The 27,718-nt window shown below is 55.6% G+C and overlaps 11 protein-coding genes across 11 annotated transcripts; 6 read left to right on the top strand and 5 right to left on the bottom strand.

Moving 5' to 3' along the window:
- Window positions 1–321: 321 nt before the first annotated feature.
- GGS23DRAFT_596054 (guanylate kinase) lies at window positions 322–1,232 on the bottom strand (the record flags this gene model as incomplete). The annotated part of the gene is made up of 3 exons (XM_051518421.1): window positions 322–579; window positions 693–1,027; window positions 1,223–1,232. The coding sequence occupies 3 exons, from the start codon at window positions 1,230–1,232 to the stop codon at window positions 322–324; spliced, it is 603 nt and encodes a 200-aa protein (XP_051373131.1).
- A 3,189-nt stretch (window positions 1,233–4,421) lies between these two features.
- Window positions 4,422–6,757, top strand: GGS23DRAFT_564279 (glycoside hydrolase family 72 protein). The gene is made up of 2 exons (XM_051516142.1): window positions 4,422–5,184; window positions 5,259–6,757. The coding sequence occupies exons 1-2, from the start codon at window positions 4,876–4,878 to the stop codon at window positions 6,369–6,371; spliced, it is 1,422 nt and encodes a 473-aa protein (XP_051373130.1). The 5' UTR covers window positions 4,422–4,875; the 3' UTR covers window positions 6,372–6,757.
- Window positions 6,758–8,283: 1,526 nt separating this feature from the next.
- Window positions 8,284–9,286, bottom strand: GGS23DRAFT_596052 (uncharacterized protein; the record flags this gene model as incomplete). Its single annotated transcript, XM_051518420.1, has 2 exons — window positions 8,284–9,081; window positions 9,143–9,286. 2 exons carry the CDS (start codon window positions 9,284–9,286, stop codon window positions 8,284–8,286), a joined length of 942 nt encoding a protein of 313 aa, XP_051373129.1.
- A 187-nt stretch (window positions 9,287–9,473) lies between these two features.
- Window positions 9,474–10,793, top strand: GGS23DRAFT_596051 (heterokaryon incompatibility protein-domain-containing protein; the record flags this gene model as incomplete). Its single annotated transcript, XM_051518419.1, has 1 exon — window positions 9,474–10,793. The coding sequence occupies one exon, from the start codon at window positions 9,474–9,476 to the stop codon at window positions 10,791–10,793; it is 1,320 nt and encodes a 439-aa protein (XP_051373128.1).
- Window positions 10,794–11,753: 960 nt separating this feature from the next.
- GGS23DRAFT_604616 (histidine phosphatase superfamily) lies at window positions 11,754–13,615 on the bottom strand (the record flags this gene model as incomplete). The annotated part of the gene is made up of 7 exons (XM_051519625.1): window positions 11,754–11,867; window positions 11,929–12,927; window positions 12,980–13,070; window positions 13,135–13,300; window positions 13,352–13,367; window positions 13,427–13,474; window positions 13,544–13,615. The coding sequence occupies 7 exons, from the start codon at window positions 13,613–13,615 to the stop codon at window positions 11,754–11,756; spliced, it is 1,506 nt and encodes a 501-aa protein (XP_051373127.1).
- A 162-nt stretch (window positions 13,616–13,777) lies between these two features.
- On the top strand, window positions 13,778–15,336 carry GGS23DRAFT_564270 (uncharacterized protein). Its single transcript, XM_051516141.1, has 3 exons — window positions 13,778–14,511; window positions 14,736–14,843; window positions 14,965–15,336. The coding sequence occupies exons 1-3, from the start codon at window positions 14,214–14,216 to the stop codon at window positions 15,042–15,044; spliced, it is 486 nt and encodes a 161-aa protein (XP_051373126.1). The 5' UTR covers window positions 13,778–14,213; the 3' UTR covers window positions 15,045–15,336.
- Window positions 15,337–15,912: 576 nt separating this feature from the next.
- Window positions 15,913–16,593, top strand: GGS23DRAFT_596048 (DNA polymerase delta, subunit 4-domain-containing protein; the record flags this gene model as incomplete). Its single annotated transcript, XM_051518418.1, has 2 exons — window positions 15,913–16,338; window positions 16,426–16,593. 2 exons carry the CDS (start codon window positions 15,913–15,915, stop codon window positions 16,591–16,593), a joined length of 594 nt encoding a protein of 197 aa, XP_051373125.1.
- GGS23DRAFT_564266 (uncharacterized protein) lies at window positions 16,219–18,595 on the bottom strand. Its single transcript, XM_051516140.1, has 5 exons — window positions 17,946–18,595; window positions 17,675–17,829; window positions 17,194–17,554; window positions 16,426–17,086; window positions 16,219–16,338 (listed from the first exon to the last, which is right to left on the bottom strand). The coding sequence occupies exons 1-4, from the start codon at window positions 18,355–18,357 to the stop codon at window positions 16,914–16,916; spliced, it is 1,101 nt and encodes a 366-aa protein (XP_051373124.1). The 5' UTR covers window positions 18,358–18,595; the 3' UTR covers window positions 16,219–16,338; window positions 16,426–16,913.
- A 1,192-nt stretch (window positions 18,596–19,787) lies between these two features.
- GGS23DRAFT_498457 (SUMO-activating enzyme subunit uba-2) lies at window positions 19,788–22,449 on the top strand. Its single transcript, XM_051514457.1, has 6 exons — window positions 19,788–19,901; window positions 20,091–20,392; window positions 20,455–21,459; window positions 21,509–21,770; window positions 21,824–21,908; window positions 21,967–22,449. Exons 2-6 carry the CDS (start codon window positions 20,168–20,170, stop codon window positions 22,262–22,264), a joined length of 1,875 nt encoding a protein of 624 aa, XP_051373123.1. The 5' UTR covers window positions 19,788–19,901; window positions 20,091–20,167; the 3' UTR covers window positions 22,265–22,449.
- GGS23DRAFT_604613 (NAD(P)-binding protein) lies at window positions 22,319–23,510 on the bottom strand (the record flags this gene model as incomplete). Its single annotated transcript, XM_051519624.1, has 5 exons — window positions 22,319–22,470; window positions 22,629–22,721; window positions 22,808–22,894; window positions 22,999–23,158; window positions 23,256–23,510. The coding sequence occupies 5 exons, from the start codon at window positions 23,508–23,510 to the stop codon at window positions 22,319–22,321; spliced, it is 747 nt and encodes a 248-aa protein (XP_051373122.1).
- A 1,611-nt stretch (window positions 23,511–25,121) lies between these two features.
- Window positions 25,122–27,550, top strand: GGS23DRAFT_498352 (PAP2-domain-containing protein). Its single transcript, XM_051514456.1, has 4 exons — window positions 25,122–25,466; window positions 25,717–25,933; window positions 26,011–27,335; window positions 27,457–27,550. The coding sequence occupies exons 1-4, from the start codon at window positions 25,331–25,333 to the stop codon at window positions 27,540–27,542; spliced, it is 1,764 nt and encodes a 587-aa protein (XP_051373121.1). The 5' UTR covers window positions 25,122–25,330; the 3' UTR covers window positions 27,543–27,550.
- Window positions 27,551–27,718: the final 168 nt, after the last annotated feature.

The raw sequence follows: 27,718 nt of genomic DNA, 5'->3' as shown, positions 1-27,718 counted from the left end.
CAAGCCTCTACTGTACTCTAATAAGGAGTCCGCCCTGCTGTTACCTGATGGAATAAACACGAGACTTATGCCAAATAAAAAGCTTTTTTTTTGCTCGAAATCATATGTACATCGAACTGATCTATAAGTCTTTGTTGGGGACGCTGTCTAGGGCTCTACGACTGTAGGATGCGCCTCGATCGTTAAAAGTAGAAGTCTGGTGTATTTCGAATCTCGTCGGAGGGAGAGGAAGGGACAAGGTGACGGGGTGGGAAGCTAAGCGCTGAGGCGGCCGGAGAGGAAGCAGTATGGTGCGTGTTTCGTGGGTAGCACGTCTGGCGGTCACGGGCGGGGCTTGTAGACGAAAGCCTCGAACTCCCGGTAGGCGGCGTCGAGGTCGTCGTTGACGACGATGATGTCGTGGGCACCGGGGGTCTCGGCGTAGGCGAGCTCGTCGCGAGCGCGGTCGAGGCGGCGGGCGACGGAGGCCTCGTCCTCGGTGCCGCGGCCGCGGAGGCGGCGCTCGAGCTCCTCGAAGCTGGGCGGCTTGATGAAGACGAAGCGGGCGTCGATGCCGCTCTTTTTTATCTGCTTGACGCCCTACGGTGATGCGAGATTTCCTCGGTTAGTTCTCCCTTTTCGCGTGCTCTACCTTCTGTATCTTCTGTCTCTCTCTTTCTTTCCCTCTCGTGGGGTGGGGGGTGGTGACCAACCTCCATCTCGATGTCGAGGACGACGACGCGGCCCTTGGCCGACTGGTCGGCGATGGTCTGCTTGGAGGTGCCGTAGCGGTTGCCGCCGAAGACGGCGTGCTCGACGAAGCCGGCGGCGGCGGCGAGCTTGTCGAAGGCGTCGTGCGACACGAAGTAGTAGTCGTGGCCGTCGTTCTCGCCGGCGCGGGGGGGCCGCGTCGTGTGCGAGACGGACAGCGCGAAGCTGTCCGGATGCGACTCGAAGAGCCGCCGGAACAGCGTGCCCTTGCCGACGCCCGAGGGCCCTGATATGACGATGGGGCGGCGGTCCGGGGGCAGGAGAGGGGTCACTGGTACTGGAGAGGGGCGGGAGGGGGGTGGAAGGGTCGGATGTTAGCGTCAGGGTCTTCTCTTAATCGCCCATGTCCCAATTCCGTCCCGTCCTATTCCCTAAACACAAGCCAACGATGCAGGAACCTGCGAGATGTCCTCGATGGCATCGAGTAGAGAAGGGAAGGAGAGGGGGGGGAGTTTGAAGAAGCAGCACACACCGGAAGCCATCGTGCTTGCGACTCTTCTCGTGGGGATCGCGGTGAGCGTCGTTGCCGCGAGGGAGCGGGGGATTGCGAACAGCGTAGGTCTATTATTGCCAGCGAGCGCAGAGAGGATGCGTAGAGGATGCGCTGTCGCAAGGTTGGGCATGTGAAAAGACAGCCCCCCAACTGGGTCAGGTTCGGGGCCGGATGTGGCGAGGTGCGGGTAAGCCGCCACCTTTTTTTTCCTTTTTTTATTTTATTTTATTTTTTTCCAAGAACAGTACCGTTACCTGCGAATTCGCTGTATCATTGTAGAGTACCAACTTGCGCAGCTCCCAACAACAAACAAGAGGGCGGTGACACGGTCGCAGAGTCAAATCGGCAGAATTTGTGGCACTTGGTAGTTGGGGGGGGAAAGCGGGCGGTGAGGGCAGCGTGGGTGACGGACAGGATGCGCGGCTCACAGTCTGATGTGTGTGGCTTACGATGCGGCCGTGGCTGACGCCCAACGTCATCAGCCCGAGACGCGGAAAAGCGGACCTATGAAAAGTGACGGACGCATTGAGATTGGAATAATCTCTAACAAATTTGACGCCATCTCGCAGAGCCACAGCACCAGATGGCACAGGCCACTCCCTGATAAATGACCGCGCCAGGCCAGGTACCCGTCACGCCAAAGACACGAGGGGGTCGCGGACCCCTTTTTCCAACAGGGATCTGGATATGGATTGCAGGCGGGTATGCTCATATGTATTAGCGGTAGGAGGAGGTACCTAACTCGGTGCCCATGTTCATATACTACCAGATCATATCAGACATACCTCCCGCCAATCTAAAGGCTGAGAGAATTAAATAAATAAAAAATAAAAAAGGTAGAGAAAAAAGGTCAACACACAAGTGTACATACATATTACCTCATATGCACGCCCGCAGAGCCACAGAGAGCACACACACACTCCCCCCAGATCTAATTCTCCCTTCTTAGCTAACCCTTCTCACGCCTCGGTGACTTGATTGCCTACTACGACGTGGTAGTCGGTAGTAAACGGGACCCGACTAGGAGGGCGATCGCCTACCCGGCACCGCTAAAGCGTGCAAGCTGCCAATCGCAATCAATTGCGATTGTCGCTGACCTTGCGCACATAACAAACGGCCCGTGTTTCACCTCGCCTTCAAATCGCCCAGGCTCCTGGTTCGCAGCCTCTGACGTCGTCGCCCGAGCTTTTCGAAACACTTGCGACGGGCACGACGGAGCGAAGTTTTTTTTTTTCTCTCTTGCTTACTTTCCTTCCGTCAGCACAGGATGGCATGTTACACCGGGTGCGGTCCTGGGGACAGCCATTGGCGGGCGAGAGAAGCGGACATGGAACCACCGGGCGGGTAGGCAAGCCGTGATAGTAGTAATGCGTGCGAGCATCCATACCCGGATTATACGTATGCGCATCGTGTGTTCCAGAACGGCGTCGCGAACGAGGGGAACGAGGAAAGAGGATAGGCAGGTGGCAGGTGGCAGGGGACCGGGGGGGAAGGCCTGCCAAGAGGAGACTTAGAACCGCTGATAATCTCGTATTGCACGGCCAGCTGCGAAGAAGAAAAAAAAGGATGAAGAAGCTAGCCGGAGCATTGTCAGCGGAAGGGTTCTCTGAAGAGAGAGAGATATTGCAGGTTGGCTATTAGGTATTGCCTGCTATTGGTCTTGTCGTAGCTTGGCTCCAGCTGAGATTCGATGGCAGTGTCCCGTAATGGCATCTGCTCTGCTAGGAGGGGGGAAATAAATACGAAGCGCCAACACACAACACACACACACACACACACGCCTCCATACGTAGTACATATTTGCTTACCTCTACCTACAGGTAGGTATGGTATTGGCCAGGTATGCACACACGTCGAATAGCTATTAGATCGGGCCACAGGGACAACAGATATCCAGTGTTTATTTAGGTGGCCCTCTCTCTCTCCCTCTCTCGAACAATACGGCCAGACGAAGAAGATGACAGGATGCGGTGCTGGGTTGGCAAAACAGCTAATCCGCGCATGCGTGCGAGTAAAATTGTTTGCTCCATCGGGAGGGTCGCGAGGGCTTGGGGAGAGGGCATATGCCAATCGAAACGCCCAGGCCGATTGATTGCGATTTGGCTTGGTTTCCATGGCATTACACGTAGGTACAGCAACCCTCGAAGCCGGGAGGGATCGTCAGCGCGTTGTCGGGTGCAGTCCGGGTACCTCATAGCCACCGCCAACAAGGCTAAAACGACTGTGTTGGCGGTGGTAATTTTTAGACAGGATCTAGCACGGCTATTCTAGGGATTCCGCCGCCCTCGAAGCCCTCTCGTGTACCTGCCTGCCGACCTCTACCCAACTGTCGGGCCGGCGGCATCCAGACGTATACGTACTACGTAGTATCTTCAATGTTGGATATTGCGCCAGGGGCCGGCCCCAAGAAGTCGCATAATGCTCGGCAGTGCGACGTGGAGGTCCGGCGGGACGAACACGGCCCACCGCCACCCCGCAAAGGTGATGCGGCACAGTGCGCCCAGGTTTACCGCCGGGCCAGACCTCGTAGCCTATGGCGTCCTATAGGGAGAGATCGGCCAATGAACAGCCAAGGGGGCGTCTTGCCCTTTTCGGGGCTGCTCTACGGTCTCGGCCAGTCAGGGCAAGCTCGCCGTCCCCGGTTCACTGCTTGGGGGGAGGAGAGGGGGGTATCTCGGGTGTATTATACACTTCGTCCCTCTCACCAGCGCCGCGTACTTCTTCATACATACGTGTATGTACATGTCGAGTACATGTGCTAAATCCGCATGCGAATCGCTTACCTGAAGTATCTACATCTGGTACATAGCTGTAGGTAGAGGTACCTAAGGTCGGTGTCCGTACCGGGCCTGCCCCTGCGCCCTCACGTTGCTGGTGGTGCCAACAACCCCCCCCAACGGGGTTGACCTGACGGGTTTCCAACGCGCGCAGGGTACAGGTAGGTACATGCCCACATCGCCAATCCAGCCCAGACCTGGGCGTCGGCGCAGCTCATTCACTGTACCCAGGTCTCTCGTACCCGTCCCTGGTAGAGGTACCTTGGCGTTATATTGATCGCATCCCTTCTCCGAAGTACCTGCCCCCCCCCGTCCCCTTCCCCCGCTAACTCCAATCAGCTCTTGCCCGTGTATAATGTAGTAGAAGGTGGTATTCTATCTATGGATTCATTTGCCTCTTTTCGTCCTCTCTCTCTCTCTCTCTCATAATCCCCCCTTCCTCCCTCTCTTCCCTCTCTCGTAACTCCCTCTTTTATGTATTTGACCTCCTTCTCACCACTCCTTCGCAGTGCTCGTCGCTCTTCCCTCTCCCGTCTGTTTGTTGGTTGATCTTCTTCTCTTTCGCTTCTTTCATTCGCATTCACTCGCTATACTCCTTACGGCTACCGTTTCCCCCCTGGCTAGTAATATCTTATTCGTGTCTCTCTCTCAATATCGTACCCTATTAGGACATTAGTACCAACCGCCAGTATCGAATTAACGACGTTCGTGTCGGAGCTATATATCCCACTCGTGCGGATATCCTTTAAGACGGCGGGCAACATAAGAAACCCTTCACTAGGAAGAAACAGACGTCGACCTCACTGCTGGTAGTATCAGAGCTGATATCCGACACTGTGTGTCTAATCCCACAACATGCTGGTCCGGTCAGCCCTCGCCGCATTAGGCGGCGCGACCCTTGCCGCCGCCGTCACCCCTCTCGAAGTTCGGGGCAACCAGTTCGTCAACCCGAATACCGGAAATGCCTTCCAGATCGTCGGCATGGCCTATCAGATCGGTGGAAGTTCCGGTTACGATCCCGCCTCCGGCAAGGACCCTCTCTCCAATGGCGACGTTTGCAAGCGTGATGCCGCCCTGATGCAGCAGTTGGGTGTGAACGCCATCCGGGTATATAACTTGGATCCGAACCTGAACCACGACGAGTGCGCCAGTATCTTCAACGCCGTAAGTGTCGAGAATGTATATATACGAGTGCTCCTGTGTTAGCAGTATTAACATTCCCCCCTCCCCCCCGCTAGGCTGGCATGTACATGTTGCTCGATGTCAACTCGCCTCTCGTGGGCGAGTCTCTAAACAGCAGGGCGCCGTGGGAGTCGTACTACGCGGCGTACCTAAACCGTACCTTCGCTATTGTCGAGGCCTTCAAGTCGTACCCCAACACGCTGGCTTTCTTCTCCGGAAACGAGGTCATTGACAACGTCAGGACCGGCGCCACTGTCCCTCCCTACGTCCGCGCCGTAACTCGTGACCTCAAAAACTACATCAAGAACCACTCCGACCGCCCCATCCCCGTCGGCTACTCGGCCGCTGATGTCCGCGTGGTTCTCGAGGATTCCTGGAACTACTTCCAGTGCGCGATTGACGGCGACGAGAACGACATGTCCCGAGCAGACTTGTTCGCTTTGAACAGCTACTCGTGGTGCGGCGAGAGCACGTTTGAGCAGTCCGGATACGACCAGCTGGTTGCTCTGTTTGAGAGCAGCTCTGTCCCCATTTTCTACTCGGAATTTGGCTGCAATACCCCCTCCCCTCGTGTCTTCACGGAGATCCCCACCATCTACAGCGACCAGATGACGGGTGTTTTCGCCGGCGGTGTCGTCTACGAGTACTCTCAGGAGCTGAACAATTACGGCCTGGCCCAGTGCAACGCCGATCTCACCGTCGACCTCCTCGTGGACTTCCGTACTCTTCAGAGCCAGTACCAGAAAGTCGACTTCAACCAAATCCAAAGCATCAAGGCATCGAGCACGTCGCCGACCCCGCCCGTGTGCAGGTCTAGCTTGATCAAGGAGGACGGATTCAACAACAACTTCACCCTCCCAGTCGTCCCTCCGGGCGCTCAGGAAATCATCGACAACGGTGTCACGCCGAGGCCTAGCGGCAGGATTATCGAGATTAGCGACTGGTCCGTCAGGCACGACGTCAAGGAAGCTGATGGCACGCTCATTCAGAACCTCGCCGTAACGCCCCTTGCTAACGACGCGGTTAACACGCCCGATGCTAGCACTAACGCGGGCTCCGGCTCTAACTCGCCTGCGAGTGCCGCACCTCAGAACCAAATCTCTGCTGCGATCATGGTCATCCCGTCGATAATCGCCGTTGTCGCGTCGGCGGGCTTCACACTGCTTTAGGCAATTATTGAAATAGCCGCTGAATGATGATATCCGATCCGCCCAAGTTAGCGGGGCACGAGTGTGTTTTTAGTGCGTTTTATTCCCTCTGGGTGTTATTGCTGTGGTGCGGCAGCAGGGGTTAAGGCTTCTTTGTATTTTATATTCCCTGTGCAATCCATCACAGTACATAGAAGCAGTTTGATTTTTTTTTTTTTCTCCCGACGCTCCCAACGTTTTAGTTGTCGTAACTCGCCTATTGTGAATATCCTCTAGCTCAACCCCCGTAAACTAGCCCGAAACTACCTAATACGGACCCAATCCAAGGACCATTAGGAATGCGCATGTACCCGTATCGAGTTGCTGGACTCTTAGGGCAAGGTGTAATAGACTTGGATGAAGTACACAGTATATTATACGGTAGATGTATCTGTAGAGCACCCTACGACGTGTGATCCTAGCCGACTATGTATGTGCCTACCTACATATGGAGGCATGTATCCGTCTCTTGGCGTAGGTAGGGGTATAATATAGCATGTGTAACCTCGCTCTTAGAGCTAACTGAACTTATCAACATGTAAACCTTCGAAGCTTAGAACGAAGCCGTGTATTGTCTGAGTCGGCTTAGCCGGTTTTTCTGTGGTATAAAGACGAATGTGGTCGTTCTACTGAAGAGTCTCGAATAACTTAAGTTAGGTGTCTATATTAATAGATAGCTTTCTCGTAAATACGTCGACTCGTGGGTTTATGGGAGCAATTGAAGATAGCGAGATCTATTTTCGTGCAGTTTCCCTCCTCATTGAAATATCCATATTCGATTTCCAACTGTATCGAGAAGTGCCGATGCCCTCTCAACTTGACCGCCAGCTTAGTAACAGTTCTACGTCACGTCGGTAACAAGGCTGGACGACGATGACGATAATCGGCTCGGTCCCTGTATACCAACGTATTCTTCCGGATTCGGATCTACCTACCAATACCAGCCTCGCGGTGCCCGTGTCGAAACCGCAGCCATCGGAACAAAGAAGCGCAGGACAAGTGGGCGGCAAGCCGTAACATTCCGTCAGCATTGAGCTTCCGACGTGCGGGCCATAGAAATGAACTGATGCAAATCCGCGGCTGCAACCTCATATGGTGGGCATCATTGGTAAAGACTGCAAAGTCGGTTCCAGTCTTGGGATCTGCTAGGACCTATTAATAACTCATTTGCGTGAGCGTTTGCAAGATCTAGAGCGCTAACAAGATCTTCGCTCTTTTTATTTATCTCCTTATTTATATCAATGGTGCTGTACCTTCTGCGGCCACGGAAGAAATGCATTAACCAGCTACTTTACAAATCATTGATAATATTCTTCCTACATGTCCCATTTTCTGTCCCATATCCCACATCTCTACACAAGTCCATTGTGATAGTAATCTGACAACTAACTTCATGTTGGACGTCGTCCCCAACATCCTCATCTATGTAGATATTATCGAAGCAAACTCGTCACAGTCTCCCAGATACTCAAAGTTGATAGTGGCTGCCCCGTTATTACCAAGAACGGCTATGGGAGTCTCGTCATTACGGAGTATGGTATTAAGTCATATTAAAGAGGTGCTCCGGATCCGCTACTACCTCCAGGAGTCCTGTCACACTTCATTCTACATGAGGCAAGAATAGCTACGTTCAATAGACTTATTGTGAATAGTCATTCAGAAAAATATAGACCATAATTCCGTGATGAAGATTTTATACAGGGCGACTTCAAGTCGTACTTGTAAATGCAGATCAGAATTGTAGGACGGGACAAGAAAATTACAAGGGGTCACTTCAGAAGGGCACAGATCTGTATTGAAGAACCTCTAGAATGAAGGAAAAACTCTGTCCCATGCTGTGTCTTCAACGTTCTACTGCTTAGACTTGGGGAATCCCAACTTCTACCCTGGTGAATTATTCATCACCAGGCATGCTGGCCGCTGGCGCTGGCTCAAACTGGACGACTACGTTCAACATGAGCGCCTTCCGGTCACTGCCGATGACTGGCATCCAGTTATACTCTTCCGTCCGCCGATGAAAATGCGGACCCTCCGCCGTCCGAAAGATCTTGCCCGTTTGCGTGTCTTCAAAGTTGAACGACAGCCGAGGTTCCTCGTGATGCTCTACAAAGGGGCCTGCCACGATGCTCATCCGATCGTCAAGTCTGAACTTGCGGAGGCAGGAGAAACGAAACTTCCGCGATACGACCAAGCAGGTTCTCCAAGTATCGTCGTCGACAAAGTCTAGAATCCGGTCGTGCAGCTCAGGCGGGAGAATGACTGGTTGACTTGGGCGTTGCGCCGCGGCTCGCGGCGACTTCGGAGGAGTGGACGAGCGAGAGAGAATTGCCGACGACTGGGATGTTGCGCGACGGCTTGCGGCGGCTTCGAAGAAATTGACGAGCGACGCGAGTCCGGGGAAGTGATCTCGTAGTCCGTCTGCGCTCCCCGTGCAGTTTGACTGCATAACGAGCTCACCGCGCTGACGCTGGATCTCCATGCCGGGCTTCAGCTCTGGCCGCTCGCGCGGATGTGTGCTCATACAATACTCTGCGCGCAGAGGCGAGAGATTTACTGGTTCGCTGACTTTGACGAATGGCTCGTCGTCACCAACGAACACTTCCACAAAGGCCACTTCGAAAAGCGACAGGACGACTATCTGAAAGCTGGCCCGCCCCTGTTTGATGCCCCAGGTAACGGCGTTCGTGATGGCCTCCCCGTAAGTCGCTGTCGTGCTGGTTGTGCCGAATGTAGTAGCGCCCGCGGAAGCGCACCATCTCGAGGCCTCGAGTTACCATTGCGATTCGGGTGAAGATTGTGATGCTCCTCCGCTTCTTTCCGGGTCCCTTTGCCGGGTAGTTGAAAGCACGGCACGCGTCGAATGTTGCCGTGGGACACGCCCCGCGTGGGAAAACCATTCTGTCCCTCTGAGCCGAACACCGCTCGACTCTGGTGTGACTAATAGAACATTTAATATGCCTCAGGCACCAAACATAAATGCTGGGTTGGCCGCCCTTACCCCGCGTGGTGTTGCCCGGCTTCGTTGGCTCGTCACATCCCGTGCCTGGAAATCAATCACGAATACACTCTTTGTATGGAGAGAAGATGGCAGCTTCATTGAGGCAGAGTACGATAACGGAGAATCAGTACCGCCCCCTCGACGTCTCCAAGAGCGAAATCCGCTTGCTCTCCTTCGAAAACACTTCAGAACTTGGACCAATACGTCTCAGTCTACACTACGCCTCTCTGAGCGACTGGAAACACGAATACGTCTCCTTTCGCGACCAGAATGCGTCGACCATAAGTAGCTACCAGCTCTCCGAGGCCTGGAGCGACCGGCTCGACTTTACACTCGCCACGCCTAGGCGCGAGATCTACGACATCGCCGCAAGGTTCACTTGGGGTGACTATATCTGCCTAAGCTATACGTGGGGGGGTCGCGCGGGAGAGAAGGCCACAGTCTTCCTGGACGGCGTTGCCACGGCTGTGGAAAAACATCTGGAGGCGGCCCTGCGAGACTTGCGAGAAAGCTTCGAGTGCCGACTCGGCATGAAGGTTTGGGTGGACGCCTTGTGCATCAACCAGGCCGACATCATTGATCGGAATACCCACATCTCACATATGAAGGATATATTCGGCGGTGCTTTTGCCGTGACGGTTTGGACGAAGCAGCAAGAGGACCTGCAGGTTCTGGGTCTTAGCCCGCCAGGCGAACAACTTCTTCTCTGCGAGGTGGTCTTGAGAGAATATGGGAGGCGAGCTCTCGAGGAGCTTTTGGGGGTCCAAGAGCGCGATTGGGGAGAGGCGAACGACGAGGACGAACGGCTCATGGACTTGGTGGAGGACACCGATGTGCTCGTTTTCAACCAATATCACTGGGCAGATTCCGACGATGAAGATGAATTCGGGTTTGGCAAGCCGCATTTGCGGGATATAGTCCTTGTGGAGTTGATGCTGCTCTTTCGGAAGGAATACTGGTCGCGGTTGTGGATTATCCAAGAGCTGGCGGTTAGCCCTACAACATCGGTGGTGCACTGGGGAGAGTCGACATTCCACTTATCGACACTTCAGGCCGTAGGCGAAATTCTTCTCTCTTATTCCAAGTCTGAGCAGCCCTCGGACTCAGAAAACTGGCGAGAATTGAAGCCCAGATTGGACCTCTTGGCATTTATATCCACATGGAGAGCACTAGAGATTGCACCAGATGATGATACAGGACGCTCGTTGAACGACGCTTCCATTCGGCAGCTGAAGCTTCTCGCACAACACGCGACTTGCTCACTCCCACACGATAAGGTCTACGCGTTGCTTGGACTGCTTCCACCGTCTGTGTCATCCGCCGTGACGATTGACTACAGCCGAGAGCCTGCAGACGTGATTGCGGAGTTTTCCTCTGCAGTTCCGGGATGGGCACATCAGCCTTGAACTTGATTCTAGTACTACGACACCCTTTGGGCACGCAATTTTCATGTGCTCTCTGCTCGTTCGCGCTGTTTGAGATATGATCCAATAAAGCAAACATAACGCCATGCCCAGCTGGGTGTAAAAGCAGCACATCCTTTCCTAGTCGCTGACAAGCATGTCGAGGTCAGAGCAATGCTTCAAAGTCGACTCCCGAATCTAATCGTAATACCCCTTCTGTTCCTCGGTGCTCACTTGGGATCGCTGCCATAAACTGCTCGCCTTCACCTCGTCTTCTCTAGGCAGATCAAACCTCATGAAGGGAGACGTTGGGAAAACCACCTTAGGGGTATTAGAATAAATCCATTGTATACGCCGCTCGTTTAGTACGATGGATTTAAACGGCTTCTTACGTCGGTATGTGAGACTCGGGGAAGCATGTACACATTACGACCATCAACGGAGCCAGAAGACATCTGGTTAACTACCTGAATGAAGTTGAAAGACAATCGTGCGAAAAGGTATGACACTCCGTGACCAGCTGAGTCATGAAACAGACAACACTCTTTGCGGGCATTGGGAGATGATCATTTGTTTACGTCCCAAGTGGCTGAACCCTGTGTAGTCGCCTGGCGCCTGTTGGTCACCCCTCGACGAGTAACGGCTGAAGTCAAGGGATGCCTGGGAGATGTCCCCCGCCAAGGCCTTCCAGAATTGACGAGGACGTTCCGGGAAGGTAGAGAAGGGGGCAGCCGAGGGCGGCGAGGGTATTCTTAGGGGACACGAAGATAAGCGAGTCGTTTCGCAGACAAAGACATGACGTTAGTCTTCCGACAAACCTGGGCGCTCGAGGCGCGGGAGTCGACCTAATCTCTAGCAATCATCAAGTTTATTTGCTATGGTTCATACCAGGACCCTTTCTTGTCTAGGAAGTGCTTCAGACTCGGTGTTACGCCGGCTACCTCAAGTACATACACACATATCCTAATATCCGGCCGGTTCATTGCTCATCGTGGTCGGTGAAGCACCCAAATTAGAGTTACACGCGCGTTTCCAACTTCTAGGAGTAAACTTGTGTACAATAGACCTGAATGCCGACTGGTATTTACGGACTAAATGTCAGTGGAAGATGCTACGCAGGTACATTAGGGGAGCTTGCCAGCGTGCAGAGACTTTCATCCCTATCAAAATGCTTCCCTTCCGCTCGACATCCGGGGATCGTCATGATGCGGTCGTTATATCTGACTCTCACAAAGTATTCGTCAAGATCCTGTACCTCCGTCGTGAGTTTCTCGACTGGTTGTCGCCCGACGCCTCGCGGCTCGCCCGTGTCTCCCTGATCCGTGGTTAGAATCAAGCCAGTGGTAGCACCCCCCCATAGCCCCCACCGACCACCTTCATTCATACTCGGGGAAGGTGTCCGTTTCTTGCGAAGCAGTTCAAAGATAATGTGGCTAGTAAAGGGCGGCCATTTCTCGTTGCTATCAAGACACCCAAGGCTTGCTAGAACTACGCCGATGGTGCGGTCGTGACAACCTAAGAGGGATAGCCTGGGCGGGGCGCTTGGTTGTACGGTAGGGTCTCGCAGCGTGTCGTGTCTCCGGTTCCACTCTGTTTGGTCAACCATCTTCAGGACCAGATCTCCCACCAACTGGCCTACGCCAAGCATTCGTAGTTCGCGAGAGGTACCATAGCCGCCAAACTTCTCGTCGATTACGATGCGGTCGATGACTTTGCGAACTCGTTCGTCGTAAAATTCGTCGGGAAGCCGGGTGTCGGGCCCATGGGCAAGTGTTGCGTTGATAGAGTCCATGACAGCCGACAAACTAGGCCGAGAGTCTACAGCCAAGACCTTATTACCAGGCATCCATTTGCCCAGCTTTTCAGACAGATACCTCATGTCGTCGCTTCCGTTCCACTTCTCTGCGGCCGCCTGAGAAAATGCTCTGGTAAGCTCGGCGAGTCTAGCACATGATTTGGTGTTTGGGAGCAGCGTCTCCTCGGCCCGTGAGCGCATAGCAATATCCCAGGGAGCCGACGTTCGGTTTGTACCCGAGGAATACAGGCCGTGTAAGATCTGCTGCACCGACTCGACGACTCGCGGCACCTCCGTTGTTCGGATATAGAGCATTGTAGCATCTGATAGATGCTCTGGCAACTTCTGAGCGTTAATTGGGTCACTACGCGGGCTGGGTCATGCTGGGACGCACTAAGCCCAGCTGATCGACGTAGAGCCGGCGTAACCACTTGCCGAAGGCAAGTGAGGTTTCCCGTCCTCTGTCGGTGAGCTCTCCAGGCATACTATAGAATGCTGTCAGAAAATACGCCTCGGAATTACGCCGGGAGACGGGCGAGCCTCACATACCAGATGCTGCTGGTCTCGCCGCCTGCTCCCTGCGCGGGAATCGGTCGCCCGCCGGGCCCAGACGTCTCTAGGCGTCTCTTCCAAGTCGTAGTTTCCCATCTGGAGCCATCCTGGGTAGCCATGACAACCTGGGTGAACCGCTGAGCGGCGCTGCAATACGGCCAATCTGTGGCAGTCAGCGGCCGAGTGCGCAGCTGCTTCAGCTCTCCTCACTTACAGGGAGACAACCCAGTCTGATGCCGAGTGCGAAGTCAGCACAGCAGCAGAGGCATCAGAAGAAGCGCCGACTTACATTCTGAAAGCGGGCCCATATTGGGCTTCGCTCGCCATGACGGACGAGCTGATTCCTCGAGGCGGTTAGTGCCGAGCGCCCGACGAATTAGGTAGGTATACATTAGGGGGAACGAACAATCTGCACTTGCTCGATATTCATCCCGCCTGGACAGGCCGGGGCCATTGTTGTGCTGGGGATGGGCGTCATGGCGATGAGGCTGAGGTGAAAACAGTTGGTTTGACGGCTTGATGAACTGAGCGGTTGATGAAGGGGAGACGTTTTTTCACCCAGGTGGTGCCCTGGAGGCCATGGTAATACTCCGTTTTCGTGAGTACAGCCGCCGCAATTTGGTGGGGTCATTTCCAGGCAGGAAACCACCGAATTGTACGAACTTTGCACGCGCAAGAAAATTACTATCTATCGTTACCTACCTTCGAGCTACCCATTTGCTGCTCGGAGAGAACAGCCGGTAGCAGGGCTGACCACCAGATCGCAAGTAGCAAACAACACAGGTGCTGGGCGGATTGCTAAATCATTGATTGTTGCCGTCAAACCCCATCGCCCATCCCCGGACGCACACGAGTGAATCCCCCCCCTAAAACTACGGCGACATCATATAAACTGCTCTCACAGTCATCCACCCGGTCCGATCTTCTGTTGCTGTAACTGCTGTGCTGTTTCTCGTCTCGTCACAACTTCGGGAGAAGACCGGCGCGACTCAGGCAGTATTCCTTCCTTCCTACCTGACTGCCTGATCCGCTTCCGCCTCTGATTCACGCATCTGCTCCCGTACACATCCACCCACATGTCGAGGCTCTTATCAAGTTGGCTTCGCGCCCGCCCGTCTTCGAGCCGGCTCAACCTGTCGCTCCTTCACGTACCATTAACGCCTCCATCAACACCAGTACCAGAATCCGCCTCGACGGAACGCAGCAGCAGCCGGATACACAACTTCATAGACGCCGTCGAGTACCAGCTGTCTACCATGTCAAGCCGCCCGCAAGTCACTCCTGCTGACTTTGACCTGCTGTACCAGCTGTACCAGGAAGAAGACAGCACGGCAGCCGCAGCGGCAAAGGGCCTCTACGGGTTCATCATCGATCGTAAGGCCTATACCTAGTTGTTCTTCCTTCCCTTTGCCGCCCCTCTCTGCATCGCGCTCCCTGTATTATCTCTCTCCATTTGCACACCCGCCTAGCTTCTCCCCCTGGGCCCTATAGCCTCAGACATTATGGCATAGCTGTACGCTGTGCATATGAGGAACTGCGACTGTAAATATACGGTGCCAACCGGAATGTGATATTGACGTTCGTATCTGCCCTTCTAGACCCCATCACCCACGACATCGCGCACCGAGTGGGCATCAAGCCAGTCGACGTGCTAGCGCGAATGGTGGGCAGGACAGCCGAGGCATGCCTTCAAGAGATCCAGGCCGGTAAGAGCAGCCCTTCTTCCTCCGAAAACCCTCTTCTTCCCTTATTATAGGTATACCAAACTGCTAGGGGAAAGCGGCTGACCAGAGGTGACGGTCCCGTCCCCTCGCCTCGGCGTATTAGAGGTCGATCTTTACGAGGCCGCGGTGGAGACGGCCTGGCAGAAGGAGCAGGCTAAGAAGGGCGAGAAGCCTGCAAAGTAGAGTGGCAGGCGTGTTAGGGGATCGTAGAGTAATAGAGAAGTGCTCGAGAGAGTCTGTCCCGAGAGAAATCCGCGAGATTGTTGACTCTATCGCACATTCTCTCCCAGAGGAGTCAACTTCGTAACTGGAATCGAGAAATCTTTCTCTCAAGATAGGGTCTTAACTCGTGTCCTATTCTATTGTGCGGTAGGTACCCTTTGTAAGCATGTCATGAATAGAAGAGGAAAGGGCTACTAATATTCCTGCCTCTCGACAAGCAGGCAGGCGCAGCAAAGGTAGGCACGTACTGACAGTTACCCCCCCCCCCCCTCTACATCCTTTACCTAGGAAGGCCAGCCGTAGAGTCTCAATCGCATATTAATATCCTGAGCGCGTTGTCTCGTGTCCGAATCCGGGCCAGATAGCATCCCGGATATCGACGCCCGTCTGGACATCCTTTGTAAGTCGATACCTTAGTCAGCAGCCTCCTACGTGTAGGCCGTCGCCGGATAAAACGGGCCCGTCGGGTGTTCTCACGTGACAGCGCTCGTGTTTCGTGTTGCCCCGCCAATGTCCGGGGAGCCACCCAGCCCTGCCCACAATCACCGCGTCATTCCAGGGCCAGGTAGACCTCAGCACATCTGTCCATTCATCCTCGACCTATTACCAATCCATCTACGCACCCGCCTACAACATCTGTCCATCTGTCCAGCACATCCGCAAGCGTCCCGCGATTGACGCACGCCCGTCGTCGAGCCTAACTGCTTCTCAGATATCGCATCACACCGTATCAGCAATCACCACCCGATACCTACCTACTACCTGCTGCCACCCGGCCCCCCCGGCCCCCTCGCAACCTCGCCCGCACGCCCCGACTTCCCGCACCACCATGCCTCCTCCGCCGCGCCGCGCGAGCGCCCGCTCCGCGGGCTCCGCGGGGAAGCAGTCGACGCTGTCGTTCCACCACCGGGTGACCAAGACGGGGGCGTCGCAGGGGGGCAAGAAGGCGGCGGCGGCGGCGCCGCCCGCCTCGACCCGCTCGACCCCGCCCGTCGTCGCGCCGCCCGCCTCGCCTCCGGCGGCCGCCGCGCGCGAGCCCCAGGAAGAAGACGAGCGCGAGCTCAAGGAGAGGGAAGAGGCTGTCCCCCCGCAGGCAGCCGACGCGGTGCGGCGCGCGCGCGCGCTGGCGCCGCGGCAGATCGACGCGTATTGGCGGGCGCTGGAGCAGGCGCGCGGAGCGCGCCGCGTGCACCAGGAGGGCCTGGATGTAGGCGAGAAGGTGCTGCGGTACTGGGACGTGAGCTCGCAGTACGGGGTGCGTGTGGCCCTATCCCCCCCCCTTCCCCCCCCTCCCCCTATCTCCCCCCCACCTTGAACCCCCTCGCTAACGCACCGCGCGCAGCCCTGCGTCGGCATGACCCGCACCAAGCGCTGGCTCCGCGCCCACCGTCTCGGCCTCGACCCCCCGCTCGAGGTCCTCGCCGTGCTGCTCCGCGAGGAGGAGGCCCCCGCTGCCGAGACCGCGCACATGGATGAGATCCTCAACTCGACCGCTGTTGGGGCGATTTGAGTTCTGTATGAAGGTGGGGAAAGGGGAGGGGGAGAGCTAGGGTCGGGGTGAGGAATCCAAAGCAGGGAGGGGGAGTTTGCCCCCATTCCTAGCACGTGAAATGTTCATGATGGCGGCGTTGAGGAGGGGTCTTTGATATCGAGCTTGGCTTTATTTAGTCCTCAGAGGCTACATGCTAGCAGATTAGCTAGAGAATGCAAAAACGGAAATGTGGTATCCGTCCAACATTTCCAAGCAAAGTATACGACTACTACTGCCGCTGCTTCTTCGCGACGTATCAACGTGGCCACCGCCGTCGCAACCCGCCTGATCGGAGCGGCTCAGTACCATATGCTTCTGGTTCGGTGGTGCGGCATGGTCTCCTTGCCCTCGCTTTCCAGCTGCTTCATGGTGTCGTACAGGAAGAAGTCGATCAGGACCGCGTTGATATTGGCCTCGGGATGCTCGCGCTTGATCTCGCGTCGGATGAGCTCCACGCACCAGATGCTGCAAGCTGCGCTGTCGTTTAGTGCCTGCTTCTCGCCGTTCTCCCGCCTTCGCATATATAGGACGAGATGCGAGATGATAGCCGGAGCCACCGACAGGGGGGGGAAGACGTACCTCGGATCTGCAGCTCGTAGCTGCTGCCGCTCTCGATGACGTCGCCGCGGACGATCACGGCCTGGAGGGGAGGGCTGTAGCCGATGCAGCCGAGGGTGGCGAGGATCTGGGGGACGCGGTAGTCGGCGAACATGGTGATCTTGTCGACGTCGCGGAAGGCGCCGTAGCCGCGGCCGTCGAAGCAGGCCCAGAGGTCGGCGGCGAGGATCTGGGCGCGCTTGAGGAGGCGGACGGGCCGCCGGCGGCCGTCGAAGCGGAACTCGTCCCGGAAGCAGCCGAAGTCGCGCGCGAGCAGGTTCACCAGCGCCGCCGCCGAGCCGCCGGCCGCCTCCAGACATGTCGCGAAGCGGCACCCGTATTTCTGCGAGAAGGGGGGAAGGAGAAGGGGGGACGGCGCGTTGGCGATGCGTTATCCCTATTGCTTGCGGGTGGTGGTGCATTTTGACATTTCTTTTGAGGGTCTTTGGTGGGTTCAACCTACTTCGTACAGAACCTGTCCGGCCTCTCGGAGACAAGACAGACGAGCCTCGAGCAGGGGCATCTCCTCGTCGGTGCTCGACCGGAAGACGTGCTTTAGGGACTCGAGGTTGCAGTCCTCCTCGTTCTGCCAGTAGTGTGGGTCGGTGATGGGAATATCTATGAGCGGGATCGCGGAGGTCAACTACGGCTCGCTTCTACCCACCGACACGAGACGATCTTTGGCGAGCTGGGTGTTTTTTTTTTTTTTTAAAGAAAGGGGGACGACTACCCACCTTCTTCCAGCGCCCTCTGCAGCGCGGCGACTAGGCTCCAGTATCCGGTCCAGGTCTTGCCGCGGTAGGAGACGGTAAAGCGCTCGTCCTCCGGGCGCAGGGACCAGAAGGAGAAGTTGAGCAGGTCCATGGTGAAGATGAAGGCGACAGTAGACTCATCTTTGGACTTGGGGTGCAGCTCGTGCTGCGACCAGCTCGCGGTCGAGTACTCCTTCAGCCGCATCTGCTCGTAGATGATAGCAGCGGTATTCTTGGTCGCCCTCATGTTGAGGGCTACGTCGATGGAGTTGTCGCAGACGTACTCGGCGCCCTCCAAGACTCCGGTCTCGGGCTCCTCGTCCAGATCCTGCTTCCCCTGGAGGTGCGCCCTCAGGAGGGCGAGAAGCTCCGGGTCTGCCTCGTCATCGGACATGGCGGCAGAGCGGCAGAGCGGGGCTATAACGCGGGAAGCGGACAGGTGAGAGAAGCTCACGGCCGCGTCTTGTAGAGAACTATTATTCCCCGGTGTCCAGAACAGAGGAAGAAATCCGTTCCGAAACTTGCTTCGACGGGGTATCAGATGAACGATCGAGGTAGCGGATGATTGGAGAATAGGAACACGGCTAAAACGTCCTATTATATTGACTTAAAGGTAGGTACTTGTACCTGACCCCAGGCGGTAAGGAGATGCAGCTACAGGTTTATATCAGATAGGTACCGAATAGGTAGGTAGGTACCTCCTAACCCACCTGCACCTAATGCAGGTAGGTGGGTACCTCTTATTTTCCCTGGCTATCGCGGCTTAGCGCTCCCCTCCATCCTGCATCCTGCATTAGGTACCTAGGCAGGTATGTACCTACCATTAGGGAATGTTTACTACCGTAGGTACCTATAGGTACCTACCTACCTACGTACATTTACGTGTATACAATTAAGCTGCTGGTTCCCCAGCAACCTCCTTACACCATCGGTTGCCAAAAGGGCTCTACTCATATATATAGTCTCGACAGAGCAACAGCCCTAGGTTCCATTGGCTTCGGTAGTATTTACGCACGGCTGGCTTGGCTGTCTGAACGTAGGGATAGGAGGTACTATACCTCCTCTGTTAGCTACCTCTTATATACCTAGGTACCTGCCTACGTGAAGTATGTACCTACGTATCACGCTCAAAGTATGTATATCATGTACCCAATACCGTTAGATGGGTAGGCAAATGAAATATATATTAAAAAAAAACTCCGTTTATTCTGGAATGCTGATGCAATGCACCTAAGGTACCGAAAGTAGTATGCAGGTATGAGGTACGCAAGCTACCTGCCACCCGCAATATCCACCCGAGGTACCTCTCACTAACTCTAGTACCCAGGGACAAGTCGCTCAAGCCACCACCTGCAGCCTGTAGGTACCTACCCAGGTACCATCCTTACCACCAATCAATTAAATCGATAAGCCAATCTGTTGAGAAGCCTGTAAAAAAATTAAAAAAGAGAGAACTACCTACCTAACCCATCTAACTTGAGACTTGCTGCTGTTGTTGTTAACTACATACAAAGACATACACGGGGACATACGGCCACGACCTAACCAAACACCCCATCTTACTCCCCTTCGCCCTTCTCGACTCCCTACCTGTCGGCTTCCCTCTATGCTCGCTCTTATTGACACACTCATCTTCTACCCTCCTTCTCATCTTCCTCTCCCGCTACATTTCACGCCTTACCCGCCCGGCCTATCCGCCTCTTTATCCCCTCCCCCACCGTGTTAATCGCATGTCTAGCTAGCGAGGGATCGTCAAGCTCCGAGCCTCCCTTCCTATCGACATCAACTCGACGTCTCGCGTCTTCCACCCATATATACATGCCTTCACCAACAAGTCCGTCCAGACACCGACTCGGGTAGCTGTTCACCATGGCGGTAGCTCGAGATACCTTCAATCGCCGATCCTTTGGCCCCGGCCTCAATACGAATATCAAGGAGGTAAGGTGCCTACATCTGCATTGCCGGCATGTACCGCTGCACCCCCCCCCCCTGTTTGCGCCTCGTAGCGTCGTCCTGCAGCCTCGCAGTTGCACGCGCAAACGAACGAACCCTTCGTGAGAGATCGCGTTTGTGATGTTGCTGGCGCTACAGTCCTGACGCCGCTGCTTTGCACGTTATAACTTCCAGCCTCGCACCCGAACCGTTATGCACCCTGCCCCTACCTGCCTTGCCTCGTTCCGCCTCGAAATCTCCATGATCAAAAGATGGATCCAGACCGGCCCCTCGATTCCAGGTTCGTGCTAACTCAAGTTCCTCAGTCGCGCGTCCTCATGGTCGGCGCTGGTGGGATCGGCTGCGAACTGCTCAAGAATCTCGCTCTTTCGGGCTTCGGTGAAATCCACATCGTCGACCTCGACACCATCGATCTCAGCAATCTGAACCGACAGTTCCTTTTCCACCACGAGCACATTGGTAAATCGAAAGCATTGGTACGAGCGACCCGAAGGTGACGCGATGACGTCCGCGGAGTAAAACGCTGACCCGGCGGCAGGTGGCCAAGGAGGCGGCCCAGAGATTCAATCCTAACGTCAACATCCTCGCGCATCACGCAAACATCAAGGATGCGCAATTCAGCGTCGAATGGTTCCGAGGCTTCAAGGTGGTCTTCAACGCGCTGGACAATCTCGAGGCGCGACGACATGTCAACCGAATGTGTCTCGCCGCCGATGTGCCGCTGATCGAGAGTGGTACGACTGGCTTCAACGGCCAGGTTCAGGTTATCAAGAAGGGCATTACGGCATGTTACGATTGCACGACGAAAGAGGCGCCCAAGACCTTCCCCGTATGCACGATCCGAAGCACCCCGAGCCAGCCCATACATTGCATAGTCTGGGGCAAGAGCTATCTCCTCAACGAGATATTCGGCACGAGCGAGGATCAGGCGGTCGTGGACAATTCCGAGAACGAGGACAACGCGTCGGAGATTGCCGAGCTTAAGAAAGAGTCGGAGGCCTTGAAGAAGATACGAGATTCGGTTGGCACCGCCCAATTTTCCCAGATGTTGTTCGACAAAGTATTCCATAACGACATCCTCCGCTTACGCTCGATGCAAGATATGTGGAAATCTAGAGAACCGCCGACGCCCCTTCAGTACGAGACCTTGATAGGCCAAGCGTCCGAGGCGCGTGCGCGCAAGGACGAGATTGTCAAAGATGGCCAGCGCGTGTGGAGCTTGGAGGAGAATTTGGTGGTATTCAACGACAGCTTGGACCGTTTGAGCAAGCGCATGTTAGAGCTGAATCAGGCCGCGGGTGCGGATCTACCGAAACCCACCATCAATTTTGACAAGGACGACGAGGATACGCTCGACTTCGTCGCCGCCAGCGCCAACCTTCGGTCGCATATCTTCGGAATCGACCGCAAGTCGCGCTTCAATATCAAGCAGATGGCCGGCAACATTATTCCGGCCATCGCGACGACCAACGCTATCGTTGCCGGCTTGTCCGTCATCCAATCCTTCAAGGTCCTGAAGGGCGAGTACGACAGAACGCGGGAGGTGAGTACTGTACGAGGCGTGGAATTCGCGGGCGTTGCTGATGGTCTAGATCTTCTTGACGCCGTTCGCACCCCAGAGGCTGCTCGGGACGGATCGCCCGCGCCCACCAAATCCAGATTGCCCGGTCTGCGGCTCATACAATACCAGCATCTACGTAGACCTATCCAGGGCGACACTAAATGATCTAGTGGAGGATTTCGTCAGATTGCAGCTAGGCTACGGCGACAAGGAATTCGCAGTGAACAGTGACGCCGGTTTGCTCTACGACCCAGACGAGACTGACAACCTGGACAAACCACTGAGCGAACTCGGTTAGTCTGCGTCCATTCCCATAATAACAAGTGTGGCATCTAATACATTGCAGGTGTGAAGCAGAATGGCTTTGTCACGATCGTGGACGAGGCTGACGAGGATACGTTCATCAACGTCGTCTTAAACGTCCAGGAAGCGTATGTTGCAGTATACGTCTTTCTTGTTACTATACAAGCTGCTAACCCGTCCCTGCAGTAAACTCGCGGATAAGCCGATCAAAGGCCCCGGAGCCGACCAGGCCCCGGAAATCCCTCGAAAGCCGAAGAAAGTGGTCGTTGTAGCCGCGGAGAGCAACGGAGTTGGGCAGACTAACGGTAAGCGCATTGCCGACGGCGAGGTTTCCATCAACGAGCTCAAACGGCCGAGGGCGGATGGTCCCGATTTCGCGCCGGCCAAGAAAGCCAAGATGGCCGCTATCGCCGGTGCCGACGACGACGTGGTCGTTGTCGACGACAATGACGCGAGCACCGGGGCTATCGAAATTCTTGACTAGGTGTCGTCATTAACCTACACGAGTCAAACCGCCACAGTATCGATTGACTCGGTCTCACACCGCACTCAAGCCTCCGTCTATGTTGAGGACACAGTTGTGCGCATAGGGATTTCGGGCCAGGAATAACGCAGCATCAGCCACCTCATCGGGAGAACCCATCCGCCCTATAGGGATTTGGGAAGTAAGGCTGTTCCTCTTGTCCATGCCTAGACCGAGGAATGTATATTAGTAATTGTGTACGTTGTAGAGGAGCCGATGGTTGGTCTAGCATGGGTTGTCGAAGAAGCTTAGAGCCGGGGCTGAGAGAGGGACCGAGCCAATAGTAAAGGAAACGTTAGGGAAGGAAAAGGGAGGGAGGCATCACCTCGGGTCATATCGGTGCGGATATATCCGGGTACAAGGACGTTGGCACGGACGCTGAACCTGCCCAATTCCCAGGCCAACGATCGTGTTAGGGCTAGAAATAGGGGGTGGGAGGAAGAGAGTATGCGTGTTAGATATACTGCGTCACTCAATCGGGAGACTGGGGGGCGTGGTGCATACCGACAACCCCAGCTTTGGACGCGGCGTAGATGCTCGCGCCCTTGCCGCCGTTCGTGGCTAGCACACTAGCTACGTTGATAATACACCCTATACACGTCCTCAGGTGATCAGCGAACATTGCCCTCGGCAGAGTGTGGGGAGGAGGAATAAGGGACGAAAACAGCAGAAGGAAGGATGTCGACTCGATTTACCCTCTCTCGCCTTCATCATCTTGGGCATTATTTTCCGGCAGCCCCATATGGTACCCATTAGGTTGGTGTTGACAGTCTTCTGGATCTCCGGGTAGTCTATGCTGTAGAGGAAAGACCTCTGCATGATGCCCGCTCCGTTGACGAGGATTTCACATTTATTCTAATCATCCGCATGTAAGGTTCCGTCGAAATACCCTTGGAGAGGGGGGAGGCGTTCATTTCTCCAAGGAAAAAAAAGGAAAGGGGGCAAGGCTTACATGCACGTGGGAGAGCAGCAGGTCCCATCCCTTAGTGTCGGCGACATCGAAGGCGACGGTGCTGTGGGGGACGGCGTCTTCGGGGAGCGCGTCAGTGCTGAGGGTCGCGACGGCTTCCTGGAGGGTGAACTCATCCCGGCCGACGAGGACGCAGGAGGCGCCGTAGGCGGCGAAAGTGCGGGCGATGGCCAGGCCGATGCCGCGGCTGCCGCCGGTGACGACGCAACGCTTGCCGACGAGGGATATATGCTGCATCCCCGACACTGCCCCGTCTCTGGGCCTGCGCGCGCGTGGGTGTGAGCGTTGCGACGAGGGGGGAGAGGGGGGGAAGGGGGGAGAGCTACCTTGGCTATTCTACCTAGGTTCAAGAGCCCCTCGCACAGCGCACGACAGACGCAGCGGCCTATAGCAGCTAGGTCCCGGCGGGATAGCGAGGAGGAGAGGCTGGCTTTCTTACGACGGCCGATTCACCGGATCTGCGGCTTCTCTGGCACTTCGGCACGTCTGCGCTTGGGAGGAAATCTCGTCGTCGCTAAGCTGCTGTGGTTACGGTAAAGGCGTCGAGGATATTAGTAGACAGGCAAATTTTGATGAGAGAAGTGGGTGCCTTATGTAAGGATTCTGTGGGGGAGGTGCTAAGTATCTTTAAAGTTTGATCTGCCTCGGCATGTAGATATGTACCTAATATACCGCTACCATACCTCGTCTGCCAGGTACCTACCTCCTACTATACCTACCTCTATACCTACCTATACCTTACCTCATACACCAAATGCACATAGCATTGGCCTGCTGCTTTAGGCGGATTGGGTATATCCAGTAGCTAAGCGGTAGGTAGGAGGTAGGTAGGTAGGTGTCCTACGCCCAAGTAGCATGTAGGTAATACTCACCGTTCAAATGGCCGCTCGCATCCCTGGAGGATCTGAGCATGGAAGACGCCCAGGTTCACACCCTCTGCAGGAATGCAGCTATGAAGCCATAGCGCGACTTATCGGGAAAGACTGACGACACGGGTGTGGGGAGGACGGAGGGGGGGGAGAGATGCGACGGGGTCTTCCGATTTGCTGCCGACCGCGATGCACGCAGCGATCCCCATCATTTATCCCACCCCCTACTTATCTATTTACAGGTATTAGTATGTAGGTAGGTTAGGTAGGTAGCTAGGTATGTAGGAAGCAGTAGAGGTAGGTATGTAGGCACGTATGTGTGTATCGATGGATGGGTGGGTGACCAAACTAGATAACTTGCTGCTAGGTACTTGTTGTTGCTGCGACACTCCCACCAACACTACCAACTTCCCGTCCAGCGTGCGTGGCCGGCTCTTAGGTTAGTCGACAAATTCCCGACGACCACCACGGCATAACACGGCCCTGCCGAGAGATCCTATTTAAAAATAAAATACCCTCGAATGGAACCTTAGCAGCAGCTACTGCTAATCGGAACAGAGCTGCAGGGACTATCAAGTCCGGTGAGAGCAAGGAGCGGGCGAGAGGACCAACGAAAAGGAACAGAGGCGTGACACTGAGAAAAGTGTTTACTACCTACCTGTCCGAGCGGAAAGCGAGAGACGGTGCGTTCTGCCGTTCGGTGGCGGAGAAACCGTTCCAGACTATAATATATCCATCAATCGATCCTACACCTTTTTTTGCGTGTTAATTTTTGATTTTCTACTCTGCCTGGATCAATTTCTTGCCTTTTACCCTGCAACTCCTCCGTCCTCTAATTTTGCGACCGCCCGGGCTCACCTGTCCTCTCTCTCCTCCCTGTCTCCTTCCTCACCCCCCCCCCCCCCTTACCTCACCCTACTTAGCCAACTTACCAACTGCGAATACCACCTCTACCACGATCGCCAACTAGGGAACCCCAATACCCGCCCAGCGACAATACACACCTCGCTTGGTACATTTCGATGCGCGAACCTCCCGTCTGCCTCCCTCCACTCCTGACTCGACCAATTGAGCTGGAGTAGCAGCAGCAACAGCAACAACACCGCCGCCGTGCCGAGTTGTCCTGTTTCGCACCTTCATGCTACCACCTCTCTCCGGATTCAAGCGACGAAGACACGCCCAGATTCGATGCCTCCCGCTGACGCCCACGCCAATGGTGGCGCCGACCCTGTGAAGACCAAACTCCCCGCCCATGATGCGACCGCCGGGCCCGCCCCCGAGAAGCCCCCCGTAATCGATGCTGGCTTACGGAGCCTGGATCACTGTATGTTGCTGTCCTATGTCCCCCGCATATCTGCCTCTACCTACGAATGCGGAGAGAGGGTGCGAGAGTCGCATGGCACACGAGCACGAGTTCTCGCGATTGCGATGTTGTGGCTGTTCCCAGTATGGTTATCGCTCGGTATGCGGCGGGACCGTAGCGCTCGAGGCCTGGGGAAGCTTGTGATTTTCGCGCCTGCTTATGTTCACATGCATTCGGGGCACTTTCACCGCTGACACCCAGCTTTACCCAGACAAACGCGCCCTTCCGAAATGGCGTTACTACCTACGACAGCGAGCCCTTCCGCTGGTGCGATGGGAGACTCCCTACTTAGCTTGGCTGCAGGACGTCCTGCGCACACCCGCTCTCGACAGTTACTTTGCCATCACCGCCAACCTCGGCACCCACACCTTCTTCATGGTCGGCTTGCCCATCCTGTTCTGGTGCGGCAATGGTTCCTTTGGCAAAGGGTAGGGCCTCCCCGCCGACGTGCGGACACAGATGTGGTCGTCGTGAGGGAGAAACGGTCGGCTAACCTGGCCATCAGGATTGTGCATATTCTGGCGAGCGGCGTCTTCTTCACCGGCTTCATCAAGGACTTCTTCTCCCTCCCGCGGCCGTTGTCGCCGCCCTTACATCGCATTACCATGTCGGGCTCGGCCGCCCTCGAATACGGCTTCCCTTCGACCCATTCCGCAAACGCAGTCTCCGTTGCCGTGTACGCAATCCTGTGCCTCAGGTCGCCTGATAATCCTTTCTTGCCCACCACCAAGTCCACTCTCGAGGCGCTAGCCTACTTTTACGCCATCAGCATCGTGTTTGGCCGCCTCTACTGTGGCATGCACGGCTTTGTGGATGTAATTGTGGGATCGATCATGGGTGCCATCATCTCGCTGATCGAGTTCTACTACGGACCCGCCCTGGACGTGTTCATTTTTCAGAACGGCTGGGTTGGCCTGTGCACATTTTTACTAGTGGTCATCGTTCTCATACGGGTCCATCCAGAACCGGCGGACGATTGCCCCTGCTTTGACGACAGTGTGGCCTTCGCCGGGGTCATGATGGGTTTGGAGATCGGGACGTGGCGTTTCAACCAATCGTCCTTGGCCGACATCACCTTCGATCTCCACGCGCTCGGCTGGGTAGTCGTCGTGGCACGCATCCTCTTCGGCGTGCTCGTCATCTTCGCGTGGCGCGAGGTTGCCAAGCCCTCGCTGCTGAGGGGTCTGCCACACCTGTTCCGCCTGATCGAAAACTGGGGTCTGAGCCTGCCGCGGCGCTTCTTCATGCCGGCGTCGGAGTACAAGAACATCCCGCTACGGCTGAGGGTCGACAACGTGATGCCGAACGTGAGCGACCTACCGGGGCTCATCACCGCCGTGCGGCACCCGGGGCGCGGCAGGTCGGTGTCGGTGGGGCCGCAGAGCGCGGCCGATGCGTACGAGACGCTCGCGTACCGCGAACGCCGGCACCGCGAAAGCATCAGCAGCAACTCAGCGCTACACAGCAGGACGAGCGCTCAGGATTTAAAAGAGAGTGCGAAGAGCTCGCAGAGCGAAAGCGACGGCGCAGCGCAGAGCTCCGCCGTCAGCAGCGGACAGCAGCAAACGCAGCCACTACCCCCGCAGCAACAGTATCATCACCACCATCATTATAATCATAATAGTAGTAGTAGACTTGGCGACTTCGAAAAGTTGATGGGGGAGGGCAGGGTAATCGTCTCGCCGGCCGAGACGACGGGCGCGAACGGAGAGCCAACCATATTCGTCGGGCAGCAGGACGAGCTCAGCGAGAAGGAGGTCTTCTCGATGCTGGTCAAGCCGCGCGTGCGGTACGATGTCGAGGTTGTGACTAAGCTCGTCGTCTACTGTGGTGAGTCCCTTTCTTTCCTCTTACGTTATGCCCCCAAGAGGACAACAGACCGGGAACGAAAAAGGCAAATCGTACGACGACGCATAGGCAACATGGCTGATTTGAGGCGCACGAATTCCAGGCATCGGTTGGCTAGCCGTCGAAATCGTCCCCGTATTATACGAGCTCATACCCGGCCTCGGCGCCGGGCACCTCCGCTTGGCGTAATCCATAGAGACTGAGGTTAAGTACGCACGCAGAACAGGAAGGGTAAGCAGGCCAGACGGGATGTTGTAGCACGTATGCTTATCATATATAGATGCATATGCATGCACGATTTGGAGCGGAAGAGAGGGAAGCGTGGGCCGAGCAACTTGCGATGGGATGAATGCGCATGCTATCTG

Source organism: Durotheca rogersii, assembly GCF_024521655.1.
Source record: "Durotheca rogersii strain YMJ 92031201 chromosome Unknown GGS23scaffold_7, whole genome shotgun sequence".
Lineage (NCBI taxonomy): Eukaryota > Fungi > Ascomycota > Sordariomycetes > Xylariales > Xylariaceae > Durotheca > Durotheca rogersii.
The sequence above is the reverse complement of the archived record's forward strand: the minus strand, read 5'-3'. Positions and strand labels throughout refer to the sequence as shown.

Excerpts from the sequence above, each read along its gene's own strand:
- GGS23DRAFT_564279 (XM_051516142.1), top strand. The coding sequence starts at position 4,876 with ATGCTGGTCCGGTCAGCCCTCGCCGCATTAGGCGGCGCGACCCTTGCC. Across the intron at positions 5,185-5,258 it reads GCGCCAGTATCTTCAACGCC|GCTGGCATGTACATGTTGCT; the intron begins GTAAGTGTCGAG and ends CCCCCCCGCTAG.
- GGS23DRAFT_564270 (XM_051516141.1), top strand. The coding sequence starts at position 14,214 with ATGTCGAGGCTCTTATCAAGTTGGCTTCGCGCCCGCCCGTCTTCGAGC. Across the intron at positions 14,512-14,735 it reads CTACGGGTTCATCATCGATC|ACCCCATCACCCACGACATC; the intron begins GTAAGGCCTATA and ends CTGCCCTTCTAG. Across the intron at positions 14,844-14,964 it reads CCTTCAAGAGATCCAGGCCG|AGGTCGATCTTTACGAGGCC; the intron begins GTAAGAGCAGCC and ends TCGGCGTATTAG.
- GGS23DRAFT_564266 (XM_051516140.1), bottom strand. The coding sequence starts at position 18,357 with ATGTCCGATGACGAGGCAGACCCGGAGCTTCTCGCCCTCCTGAGGGCG. Across the intron at positions 17,830-17,945 it reads GCAGAGGGCGCTGGAAGAAG|ATATTCCCATCACCGACCCA; the intron begins GTGGGTAGTCGT and ends TCCCGCTCATAG. Across the intron at positions 17,087-17,193 it reads CTACGAGCTGCAGATCCGAG|CTTGCAGCATCTGGTGCGTG; the intron begins GTACGTCTTCCC and ends ACGACAGCGCAG.
- GGS23DRAFT_498457 (XM_051514457.1), top strand. The coding sequence starts at position 20,168 with ATGGATCCAGACCGGCCCCTCGATTCCAGGTTCGTGCTAACTCAAGTT. Across the intron at positions 21,460-21,508 it reads AGTACGACAGAACGCGGGAG|ATCTTCTTGACGCCGTTCGC; the intron begins GTGAGTACTGTA and ends CTGATGGTCTAG. Across the intron at positions 21,909-21,966 it reads GTCTTAAACGTCCAGGAAGC|TAAACTCGCGGATAAGCCGA; the intron begins GTATGTTGCAGT and ends CCGTCCCTGCAG.
- GGS23DRAFT_498352 (XM_051514456.1), top strand. The coding sequence starts at position 25,331 with ATGCCTCCCGCTGACGCCCACGCCAATGGTGGCGCCGACCCTGTGAAG. Across the intron at positions 25,467-25,716 it reads CTTACGGAGCCTGGATCACT|ACAAACGCGCCCTTCCGAAA; the intron begins GTATGTTGCTGT and ends AGCTTTACCCAG. Across the intron at positions 27,336-27,456 it reads TAAGCTCGTCGTCTACTGTG|GCATCGGTTGGCTAGCCGTC; the intron begins GTGAGTCCCTTT and ends CACGAATTCCAG.